Genomic DNA, 12645 nt, shown 5'->3' with positions numbered 1-12645 from the left:
TATTCGTCAACTAACCTTTTTCACGGACGAAAACTAAATAAAAACTAAATAAAAAGTCAGATATGATGACGAAAAACGTGACGAAATATAACTGACACTTTAGTCAACGAATAAAAATGAGACGAAAATATATAGGAGGGACGAATGGAGAAGAGATCCAATCAGAGCGAATCTTTGAGGGTAGGTTGATCTATGCAGAAGCAGCCGACCGAGCCATTTTAAAAAGCTGCGGCAAATGCAAGCGCAACAGCTAAAGAAAGCAGCAGTTACACAGAAAAGAGAACAAAGTTGAGTTTTCATAACAGTTAAGTTGTTTACACAGGGAACTACACTGCGACCTTTTGAAATGCCATTGCGACCCAAATTTTTATGGGGTCGTAAATGTATCACTGATTATTGTTGTACCTACTTATGTGTAATGCTATGTTTTAATATGAGCATTTATTAAAACAGAAATGTGTATTTTAAGAATACGTTTTATAACGTGCTCCGAGCATTCAACACATCAAGTTGGCTTCAGCCCCGCGATGCGGGAAAGCTTAACTGAGCAGCTGGTTACTCGTGCAAGACTGAACCGAGCTCTCCTTCAGGACGTTTGCGTCCTCCTGCACCTGAACGAACAAATACAAATCGCATTTTAAATAAACATAAGAAAAAGAGCGAAAAGTGAAAGAGCTCATTTCAGCAGCGCGGTGTTGTTCAGGGAGCAAGCAGAGACGCGTCTCAAAGTCTTCTTGCTTTTGTACCGACAACAAATACATACTAAATATGTCAAAATACCCGTCTTGGAAAGCGTGTTCGAAAAAGTCTGTAGTTATGTCTTCAGTGAAAGTAAAGAGTTGGAAAGAAATCGGATGCGTATCTTTATATAAAGGATGCATTTGTCTCTTAAAGTGACAGTGCCTAATTTACTAGCTCTGCTGTCAGTGTCTTTAATGTATGAAAATGAAAGTAAATCACTCACTGCTCTTGATTGAATTACTTTGTAGTTTTAACAAGAATTTATCCAAAGTCAGTCCAAAAATCAGATAGAATAGATTATATTGTTTTACTAGTGACTAAAAAAAAAAAAAAAAAAAAATTATTAGGGACCTGGACATGTTTTGGTTAAGTGTTTCTTTCTTTAATTGCTAATGCAACCTTTTCACACCACAGACTGAACCAAATTAAGCATTGCATCAGACATTATCAAGATGAATTTGTTGTTCTGACACAGTTTAACCCCGAGTTATTGTCATATTTTATTACCAATTTCTAAACTACAGCAAATAAACTGTGATATTGTAAGAAACGTTGAAGGTGTCTGAATACATTTTGGTTTGATTGTGTATTTTATTTTACAGTGAAGACTATGCAGTGCTATTTTAAATGAACAAAAACAAACTTAAAAAAAATGTAAACTTTGTGTAAATAGCACAAATAAAGAAATTGAATGAACATACAATACAAATATAATATAGGTGGTTGTCTATTTCAATAATACTGTACTTCATCTTGAAAGAATGTCATATGCATTGCATATCATTCAGGACGAATGCATATCTTTTTCAGAGAGCATGTATATTTTTCATTGAGAGCAGGCCTTATGTTTATTTTATAAATACCATTCCATAACAGACTGATGGAAACATTTAGTCAAATCAACTAAGTCGACTTTGTTCTACTAAAAAAAAAAACTAGACTAAGACTAAAAGACTTAAGACTAGACTAAGACTAAAATTCTTATGATATTTAGTCGACTAAAACTAGACTAAGACTAAAACATTTCAGATGACTAAAATGTGACTAAAACTAAATGGTGTGTAATTCAAAAGACTAAGACTAAGACTAAATCCGAATTTGCTGTCAAAATTAACACTGCGCTGAACAGCTCTAGAATGGCGTTGTCTCAGATCTAGCGTCCCACAGACATGCACCAAACTAAGAACCCATAAGACTCTGCCCTGCGCTACATGATGTGTTTCAATTACACTTGGCTCTCTGTCTCTGTGGAGGCCAATATCTGGACAAGAAATCTCATTCCAGTAAATGCTTCAAACTATCCATTCTCCAAAAAAAAAAAATAAAAAAAAAAAGTTTCAAAGCCATTCTGCTTGAGCATTTCTGAAGCTGAAAAAAAAAAAAAAAAAAAAAAAAATATATATATATATATATATATATATCAATTTATTTTTATATTTTATCATATCAAAAGAAGAAGATATAACAGCAACAATAACAACAAAAAAGTTACTGATATGGCATGTTTTTTAAATGCATGTGATTACATGTCTAATTTTTCTTAATACTTTTATCGTTGTTATTATTATTAGTAGTAGTAGTAGTATATTATATTCTAAGAAGAAAAACACAGCAGCATCAATAAAAAAAAAAATGGAAATTGCTTTTTTTCATTACTCAAGTGTGCATGCAATTTCACTCATCTCAAATTCAGGTAAACCCTCAGCACAGGGCCATCACACCAGAGCAGTTCCAATAAACAACATAAATATTTGATTTTGGCTTCTAATGGACCCAAATGTGAGTTCAGCAGCATGTAAATGAAAGTGCCAAGTGATTCATCATAGTTACCCCAGCCGTCTGCACCTCTATCGCGTTCGAGGGTCACAGCCAGCTCCACGCAAAGCAGCAATTGACCCTTACACATATTCTCAATAAGAGGCAGAGCGTCTGGGAGGAGCGGCTGCATTAGTTGTTACAGGCGGGAGACAGACCGCCGTAATAAGAGGTTTCGGGGGGAGGGATGTACACAGTGTGTTAGCAAGAAGGTAAAGCCGTCACACTCGTGCTCGCCTGCTCAACTCCGCTGTAGAGTTGATAATACGCCCCTGATATCGATTCCTGGATTTTTTTATTTTATTTTCCTTTTCCTTCATTCCTTTCAGTCAGGGATCTACAATGCACAAGGTCTGATGGGGGATCTTAGCTAGACAGAAAGCCAATATGGCATGCATGTATTGCTTTGGACATGAAACTTCTTGTATCAAAGAATTTTTCAATTGTTTTAATTGTTATAGTACCAATACTTTATAAATCCCTATCATATTCTTACTACGAGTTTCCCGGAATTGCAGTTTACCTCCCTAATTTTAGATCAAATCAAAATTTGCTGCTCGATCCAAGGGGAGGGGCATCCAATGAACACGTTTATATACGAAGACGGCAAGAGAGAGTAAAAAGCAATATGTGAAGTCACTCATGTGATGAGGAAGGAGATTGCTAAAGGGACCTTCCAATCCTCTTTCTTTTAAGTCCTTGTTTGAAATCAGTGTCATTCATTTGTCTGGATATAAGGCTGAGACAAACACTGGAATGAAAATCTGATCAGGCTCCATACATTCACTTACGTGCCATCAAATAATCTTTATTGCGAATCATATAGTGGTAACCTGTCAGCCGTAGTCTTACATTCATCAGTTCCATTAGCCTCTTTGCGTCCTGTTTCAACTTGCAAACACCAATCTATTCCGCTTCCCGTTCAATCTAATATCCAAGAAAAAATATTAGAAATGCATTCATGTTGAGCAATTACCCATGCATTAAAATTCATCTTCTCTCTCTTGGCTTTTGCGAGGTAGCTACACGTATCGGCCCACACTTCTCAATGTATTCATCACCTCAGGCAAGAACTAACAGAATAATTGCTTTACACTTTTATAATGACATTAGCACCTCCAGCCCCTCACCTCACTTGGCTTCTTTAACAGTGGTGATATATACCACTCACGATATTCAAGAGTGATAATAACAAGTTTCCATTTAAACGATTCTCGTCCACCGGCAGAACAATGAGCTCTTGTAATAATAAGCCCTGTCATTTGTCACGAAACAAGCCCTGGGATCGTTTTGGGCTTAAATAGTTCCCTGTCTAACCTGGAATCTCGTGTCGATGTGGAAAAAAATGAGGAGTCAATTATACTTAACGCCGCCACTCTGAAATTTACATGGAAATGCTTTTCGAACACCGCTCACCGCTAATCATATTCTCAGCATGAGGCCGCGAGGATGAGAGGGGCATGCTGGAACAAAACAAACTCATTCACAGCCTCCTTCGCCGATTGGCCGATGTGTTCACCACACATAGACTCCCACTTCAGTGTGCGCCGCTAAACCTGGTTCATTAGGAAACGCACCTCATGGAAAAGAACAGATTAGAGTTGAGGGTATGCGTCATTTTCTTAAACTATCCTTACGCCGCCTACTCCTCTCCACTGCCATATGGATGAGAAGTTCAAGTAGGTGTCGGCCGGGGCGAGGTTTCGGTGATGTTAATTGCGATAATCGTCGGGTGAAATTGGGAAGCATGTAAGACGTCTTGTGATATGACGACTGAGATGATGAGTAATTATTTGCGGCTCAGAAAAACACTTAATCTTGCTTAGAGAGAGCCGCGAGCTGGACTAGGACAGCTGGGCCTTTCATTGACACTACCTGCTGAATGACAAGTGTAATTCTTTATTTGTATGCAAACTAGATGCATGCAACATGAAACACAGCCCCCAATTTCAGAGGTAAATGCCATCATCTGGTTAGGCTCTGGTTTGGAGTGCGTCTCTATAAAACGCACGGGCCTGTGTTTAATCTTGATAAATATGGATCCAACGTGGGGCTTGTGCATGGGAATGAAATGGCCAACGAGCCATGATGAAGGCGCTCCGCACTTCGCACCCGCAAGGACAATGCTGTGAATGTGCTTACACTCAAACGCGACCTGCAGAATTGATAAACAGCAAGTCAGCAAGATCAAGACGTGCTAAAATGCGATTACAATGTAATGTAAACTCCCCAAAATTAGCTCTTGGAAGAAGAAAATAGGCAGCAACCTGTGCAAAACACTTTGGAGTCCCTGCTACACGCACCTCGTTGGCAGCTTAGGTGTGAATATTGAATATTGAAGGGAAAATAAGCGGCAGGTTAAGCTTTGTTGTGTTATAAGTCGGGGGAAAGCTTGCAGACGGGGATAAGCAAGAGTTCCCAGCGTCCGTGTCCCAGGGCACAGCCTCTCAGCCCGCTCTGGAGAGGAAGTCATTTATGAAGTCCTTTACAACAGCCAGAGAAAGAGGGTTAATTGAAAAATTTCCTAATGTCATTATGAAAGAACTAGATTAACCCAAGCTAATTCACTTTATTGTCCTGAAGAAAGAGGAATGGGCATTGAACTCTTCTGCAAATTTGGGGCATGAATTAGGGGTGAGATGTTGTCTTTGAGGACTCTGCCGGTTTAATTAAGATATGGAAAATGAGTCATTGTTCCTCTGAGCTAAAGTGCGTGGAATTAGCAGGCGAACGCAGCGTCTGTGTTTGACTCGGTGTGGTGTGCTAGTGTTTGTTTGTTTAATACCCACAAGGCCACGTCGTTGAAACGCAAGTCCTTATGTTGACTCATTTAGCTTAAGTTACACACCACTTCACTAGTCTAACTAAGTCAAATGAAATGTGACTAAGAAATGAAAGAATGCATTTGATAATATGTAATTAATTTTTTATTTTATTTTTTTATTTCCGCTCGTCAGCTTGTGTATTTTTCCCAACCATAGATAAAGAGCTTAAAATTTACCCTGGCCAACATACACAGTTATTGTTCATTTGCAATGTACTGGCTGATGGTGTTTATATGCTTTATGACTGATTATGTTGCATTCTGGGTGTATATTGCAGGAGGTGTTGCTAAAGAGAGCCGCTGACCTTGTGGAAGCGCTGTACGGGATGCCACACAACAACCAGGTACAAACTCAAACTAATGAAGCACCTTTTCTTTTCCTTTGCACGGTGGATGTAATTAAATCAGGATTCGTCTCACTTTGCTACATTCCTGTATGTTTCAAAGCTAGCTGGGAGCCTTTGTACTGTAGCTGGGTGAAAACTTTTTTACTTCTTCTTCTTTTGCTATTTCACAATTTAATTCCTGTCTATGGCTCTTGGTGCAAAGTAATGAGTTAATCACTCAAAACACATACACACAGCCATATACAGGCTTATTTAAATGGGAAGATAACTTTGAGTTTGGCCCTAAAAGATGCAATTCGGAATATATTCTACCAAGTGGTCCAGCTATGGTTGAGAGGTCTAATACATATTCAGAAGAAATTATCCATTACATTATTTCCCCCCAGTCGAGTAGCACACAGGTGAAGACACTAAAATTCAAATACAGCGGAACGAATGCAAATGTCCTGTCAATCGTTTACCTACAGACAGAAAATCCATATGTATATGTGTGTATGTGCATTTGTGTCTAGTAAAAATGCAATTTATATATACAGTAAATATATGGTTTTATATCTAAAAAGTCGTATGTATATATAGTTAACTCTGTATTTAAGTATTTTCATTATTTTTTTATATATATATAAAAATGTTTTACATATATTTACACATAAGTGTTTTAGAAATGACGCCTTCTGAGTTCAGATCTCTGGCCTTGTAAGAACAAACTGATAACTCTCTATTCTCTGTTTCTGTGTGGTAGGAGATCATCCTGAAGAGGGCCGCAGATATTGCAGAGGCTCTGTACAGCGTCCCACGTAACCACAACCAGATCCCATCCCTTGCCAACACAGCCTCTCATGGTGGAATGATGGGAGTCAACTCTTTCGGCGGTCAGCTTGCTGTCAATGTCTCAGAAACCTCACAAGGTATTTGGCATGAAAATTAGCATGCAGATTACAATGAACCCTACAGTTAAAAGCTTAAACTAGACTAAAGTGGTTTACTGGGCAAACTGGAGGCTTGTCAGTCTAAGAGATAACCACCAAAGCCCCTCCAGACAGCCTAACCAGCATAGCCAGGAAAGAGAACCTGCTAACCACTTTAGTTGTTCATCTGCGAATATCAAAATGAGTTATACACATTTCTAGAAAAATGCTTGCAACGATTAACGATTAGCAAACATTAGCGAGCTGCTAGCAGCATGAATCATGGCACAGGCCGGCTGCAGCTTTATCTTTCCTGGCTGTGTATAGCATAGATCCCAGGAGGTGCCTGACCCTGTCCCCATCTCTCCGCTGCCAGCCTGCCAGAACATGCAGCACTATCTCACACACTGCATTTAGCAAGTGTACTGATAATAGGTTTACACCTGTTCCATTGTTGCCTCCACTCAGGTCAGGACAGGGAAAAATCACACTGGAATACATGCTGGGACGCTGAATATCCTCCTTACATACATGGAGGTGAATTTAACTCACAACTGTGTGGACCGGCCACGTTAACACATTGGGCCATACTCATGAAACCCAAGTAAAATGCATTACTGTGCAAACCGTACAGGGTGGGGGGGATTGGGTAGACTGTAGGAACTGTTTTCAAAGAATTGTTTAATTTATTTACATTTGATATATATATATATATATACCTATGTGCTAATAAGTAGTTTAAAATTACCTTTGAAACTGATGATGCCACCTACTTCAAGAATTATATAGATTCCAAACACTGTGGCAGATTTTTACAGATGTCTTTCCATCCGCAGTTGGCTACAGTCGCAACACGAGCAGTGTGTCGCCTCGCGGTTACGTGCCCAGCAGCACCCCTCAGCAGTCCAACTACAACACCGTCAGCAACAGCATGAACGGTTATGGCAATGCAGGAATGCCCAACCTGGGTGTGCCCAGCTCACCGGGCTTCTTGAACGGCTCCTCGGCAAACTCTCCCTACGGCAGTAAGTATCAAGGTAATGATGAGCCCCCGCTCTCTCTGTCCCCCACCTGTGTTTCCCTTTCCTTTTGACACTCCTCTCTTGTTGTTCTGTTGGTTGTTTGTTGGTTTGTTTTGTTACCTTTTGGGAATGTGTGCTACTGGATAAAAGGAGGGGTGACTCTGGAGGCTGAACAACCGAGACATTTAGCGAATCCGACCAATTAAAGCAGCCGATTGAAAAAGCAAAAGCAACTGAAATTATAAAGCAGGCCACCAAAACAGCATCCAAAATCTCTAAAAAACAAATGTTTTCGGCAAAATGACCCAGTCAGAGTCGATAAGAATGCCTATTATCCAGAAAGTGGCCAAGGCAGGACATCTCATATGCCATTCCAACTCCATTTACCTCATGATTTGCTCGTTTGTTTTGGTCCCCCCCCCAAAAAAAAGACCCGCAACCCAAATTCCCCCCATATCCTCATGATCATTTCTCCCTGATTTGTTTTCATTCCATGAATATGATTTGAAAAAGAGGCGAGGCCAGGCTCTCTAACTCTTCGTCTGTAAGAAGTGAACTCTCTCTGAGTGGTGACTATGTCTGCTTTGTTGCAGTAGTTCCGTCGAGCCCTACCATGGCAGCCTCTTCGGTCAGCCTCTCTTCAAACTGTAGCAGTACACACGGCATTTTCTCATTCTCACCTGCCAATGTCATCTCTGCAGTGAAACAAAAAAGCGCCTTTGCTCCAGTTGTCAGGCCCCAAGCATCTCCACCTCCTTCTTGCACCAGTGCAAATGGCAATGGACTTCAAGGTGAGAGCCGACTCCCTGCTTTTAGAACGCCCCGCAGTTGCCTCACCTGTGGGGTCGCATTATTGCACTCTGGTACCCAGACGCCACCCATCCACCTTCCCCTCTGCCGCTTAACGAACATGGCCTCCCGCCCGCATCAATTATGCATTTGCGCATGGATGGGCGGATGGATGGATGGATGAGTGGTCGGATAAGTGCAAGAACGCATTATGCATGCGGGCATGTAGAATGCATGTGCATGTATGGGTGTGTTTATTGATTTATTTATCTTTCATTAATGATTGAGCAAAGTTAAGTGTCTCGTGAGGTTTCGTACGCGAGTGGCTGGGAGCGCTTTAATTCGGTAACATCTCGCACTATCGAAATTGACGCTGCCACTCCATGATTCACCAGCTCTTTTGCATTCAAACTGATCTCGACATTTGTCTCCATATTCTCTTTACATTTGCGGTACGTGCCCCCCTTGTCCTGGAGTTAAAAATTAATGTTTCCTACAATAGTAGCACAAACAATGGATCCGAAAGGCCAGAAATGTTAACTCCTAGCCATGCTCGCTCATCCAACGTCAAATAACATCGCCAGAGAGGAACTTAACAGCAGAAGAAGTGATTATAACCCAGGTTGAATGTGATTATAAGAAGTAAGAGCGAGAGGGAAGGAGCTCACTGTATTCTCGGCAGGGCGGCATCATTCGGCAAATTAAAGACTCTCTCTGGCTGTTTAGTGCGCTCGTATTTGCTCTTCGTCAAGGCCCAGTTGTTTGCTTTGAAAACATGTTTTAGCCATAGCGTGTGCAAGCGAGATTAATAATGTTAGACCTAATGAACTGAGAAATTAAAGTTCATGCTGCTACATGCATCTACTTATTAATATGTGGTTTGCAGAAATTAATGAGGAATGCCACAACATCAGATGCCTTGGCAAACTTAAAAACACTCCAAGCATGACTCTACAAATAAGTTGAAAGCGGCAAAAGAGCTTTCCTCCCGTTTGCCCTCCCCTGGCACTTCACTATACACCTAATTGTGGGAATGAGTGAGTGAATCAATCTCCACATTGGAGTGGGCATGCAACGACCTAGTCCGGCCTTCTTTAGATGTCACGATAAAGAGAGACTTGGGGGGAGAAATACAGGCTGACAGAAGAATGCAAATGGTTTTCCACCATCCACTCGGCTCCGGTAATGGAAGGGGGGAGCAAGGCGCAGATTTCAATTTGGGCAAAGCCGAGGGGTGTCTGGTTGCTGACTGAGGAGGGGAGACCACGGGTCTACGTGACGTTAGCAGAAGTGACCGTGTTGTTTCTCAGCTGTCAGCAGGGACCCTCTCCTGGGAGTCTGGCCCACTGTTTGCCATTAACAAAACGCTAAGAGAAATATCACACATGTGGGAGCCAGGATGCTTTCTCCTCAAAATGTCAGAAAGCTCCTCTTTCAAAAAGTGAAGTCCTTCCAGCACGTCTTGTCGGTGAAGCACATTTCACTCAATCACTCCCAACCCTCCCCCGTCGTCCTCCGACAGCAACAGCCTCCATTTTACAAACATCCCCAGCACCTTTCGAGTCGAGTATTTTGTGAAATGCGAGTGACATACTTACTTCTGTGTTCTTTTTTGTCTTTCGTAAGGCGTCCTGGGGCCTTCTGTGCTAAAATTGTTTCTCTTTCTCTTGCAGCTATGTCCGGACTGGTGGTCCCACCCATGTAAATTGCACTCCCTTCCCTTGTAAAGCAGCTGTCTCCTTACCGGGACGAAGCATAGTATGTTATTCGGAGGATCCTCCTCGAAGTCGTCATTCATCACGAAGTTAATCAGCAGCTAATTCTTTTATTCAGAGGAAAAAGACACTTTGTTTCAAAGAGTTTATTCGAAATTGACATGCAAGCGACTTCACAGTTTATTGACTGAATCTCTTATCATATTTTCACGATCTCGAAGGGGAAAAAAGAACAAAACGTACCTATTTTGTATAAACATTTCTGGTTTAATCTTGGCTATGTCTAGTTCTTGCTATGTGTGGGAAGAAACATTGTGGATATGCCATTTGATGAAAACACTGATAAAAAAAATGTGTAAGAATGTTTCTCTTTCACCGATGTGCTGCCGCTGCACATCTTCATAATGTGAATTCATTTTCATTTTTTATTATGATTATTTTTTGTTTCTCATTTTGCTTTTTTTTTATTTTGATTGTGGTAATAAAAAGGGGGCCAATATATACAGAGCCAATAAACTGGAAATAATATAAGATATATGATTTATAAATCAAAAAAGAAAGGCAAGGAAGAAGAAACGGTGGGAGCAACCGGGAATGGTGATCTTATCGTTCAGTTCGTTCGGCGGAAATGAACTTTGTAACTTATTGTAGGTAGAAGTTGTAACTTTGATATTGCAAAAATTCTTCTCTTGCCTTCAACAAGCACACTGACAGAGATGAAGCGCTACTGTCTGTTGGTAAAAAAAAAAAAAAAAAAAAAAAAAATGTAAAAGAAAAAAAAAAGAGGAAAATATTTCCACTGCTAAAGCTTCCTGTAAAGCGAGTGTGATCTGCAATGTTTTTCAACTTTTTGCTAGCACTGTATACTATTGCATTCTTAGGCTACTGTGAAGTCTGTTTCTTGTACCAGAAAGTTGTCCTTATACCTCTAGCTCCTTACTCCCTAATGTGTTTTGTATGTGGTTATACAATTGTAGACTTTTGTGATTTTGCCAAAGTTGTAGCTAAATATTTATACACTTGTCTTGAATTTTCCAGAATCACTTAAATATTTAGTAAAGAGTTTTATTCCTACAGTTAGGAGTAAAATTGTCTTATACATTGCAACACTTTCACACAAACACTTGCGGTCACTAAGGGATTTTTTTTTTTGTAACATATCGATTATAAATATTGTATTTATCTTTGAAATTTTGTATATTGCTTTCCATCATTTTCTTTGATCAAACTTGTATTGTTTTCCATTGTTGAAATTACGATGAAGGTTTAGCCAAGAATCATCACCAACATTCAATGTTTTCTACCGATAGATTGTATCGTCCGTGCATTTCATATGTAATTCAGATTTTTTTTTTTTTTATGCCAACAGACCTTCCGTCCATTTTCATTTGTTTGTTTGTTTATTTGTTATTTCGAGGAGCAGTCAAATCCATTGTTTATTTTTATATTAATTTTTAAGTTATCAAAAAAGTTCTTTTTTGAAAGAAAACTGTTTGTTGTATAGTCAAATAAATTGTTTGTGTCACCTGGCTGTAATAATATAGTAGATAAAGTGCATGTCAAGCCGCCCCAGGGGGAAAAATCCAATTGTGGTTGTAAATTTTGTTTTTGTAGAATGTAAAAAGTCATTTTTACCTGCCACCATGACTTTGCCACATAACTGAACCATGTTTACAGGGATCAAGAGAGAAAAAAAAAAAAAAAAGGAAAGAAAAAATATCTGTAATGGAAATATACATCAGTTACTAATGTTTATTAAAATATGTCAGAAAAAAGCTCTGTCAAAGGCTTTCCAGTGAATCTTCTGAGAGAAACCTTTCTGCTGTTTTAATGACAAACGTACACCACAGTGAATCTCATAATTCCATTCAGATCAATGGTGTAAAAAGCACAAACATTTTTTACTAAAATAAAAAAATAATTATTGTGACCCCTCATCTTTTTGGACTATTTTGTCTTTTTTAACATTAATTTTTCCCTATTCCCTCAAGTAAAACAGCATTCAAAGGGAATGAAAACAAAAGGAAAATTACTTTTTGTATCATATATGGACAACAAAGATGAAGATGTTCTATATTGTAAATGTCATTTTGTAAGTAACTCATGACACCGTAGCATAACTGAATCATATCACCTTACACTTTTCTCTCTCAGTGATATTGATTTTCCAAGTCGTGCCAAAATCCGCAAATGAGACAGTGATTTTTTATTTTTTTTGGTTTCCTATCCTTTTCCTAAGGCTTTCATTTTGACCTCTTTTTCTTTGCACTTCGGGCTTTGTAAATGTTGTAATGTTCAGCAGTGTGCTTCTCTTTCTGTTTCAATCCAAAAGCGGATGTTTCCTCTTGGCAATCGGCACACAAGTTTCCTTTAGCTGCAGGAAGCAAAGGCAGCTGTAGAAGCAAAGAAATGATGAATGTACAGTGTATTTGCTTTGTGATGGCTCGACAAAGCTCGGCCAAATGGAGGAGCCGGTGAGGTCAC

General features: G+C 39.6%; 1 protein-coding gene across 13 annotated transcripts in view; it reads left to right on the top strand.

Moving 5' to 3' along the window:
- The window catches only part of LOC127969585 (transcription factor COE3), a 95307-nt gene extending 83209 nt beyond the window's left edge, over window positions 1-12098 (top strand). For 3 of the 13 annotated variants that reach the window (XM_052571652.1, XM_052571655.1, XM_052571656.1), the window contains exons 12-16: window positions 5659-5724; window positions 6470-6635; window positions 7472-7672; window positions 8251-8448; window positions 10120-12098. In XM_052571652.1, coding sequence (XP_052427612.1) covers window positions 5659-5724; window positions 6470-6635; window positions 7472-7672; window positions 8251-8448; window positions 10120-10151 — 663 coding nt within the window. In that variant the 3' untranslated portion in view covers window positions 10152-12098. Of the gene's footprint in view, window positions 1-5658; window positions 5725-6469; window positions 6636-6744; window positions 6757-7471; window positions 7673-8250; window positions 8449-10119 lie in introns of all 13 variants that reach the window. The other 10 variants (XM_052571654.1, XM_052571658.1, XM_052571657.1 and 7 more) reach the window with 7 other exon arrangements.
- Window positions 12099-12645: the final 547 nt, after the last annotated feature.

This window comes from Carassius gibelio, chromosome B12 (assembly GCF_023724105.1).
Source record: "Carassius gibelio isolate Cgi1373 ecotype wild population from Czech Republic chromosome B12, carGib1.2-hapl.c, whole genome shotgun sequence".
NCBI classification, from domain to species: Eukaryota; Metazoa; Chordata; class Actinopteri; order Cypriniformes; family Cyprinidae; genus Carassius; species Carassius gibelio.
Note: the sequence above shows the minus strand (reverse complement) of the source record. Positions and strands in the feature narration are given on the sequence as shown.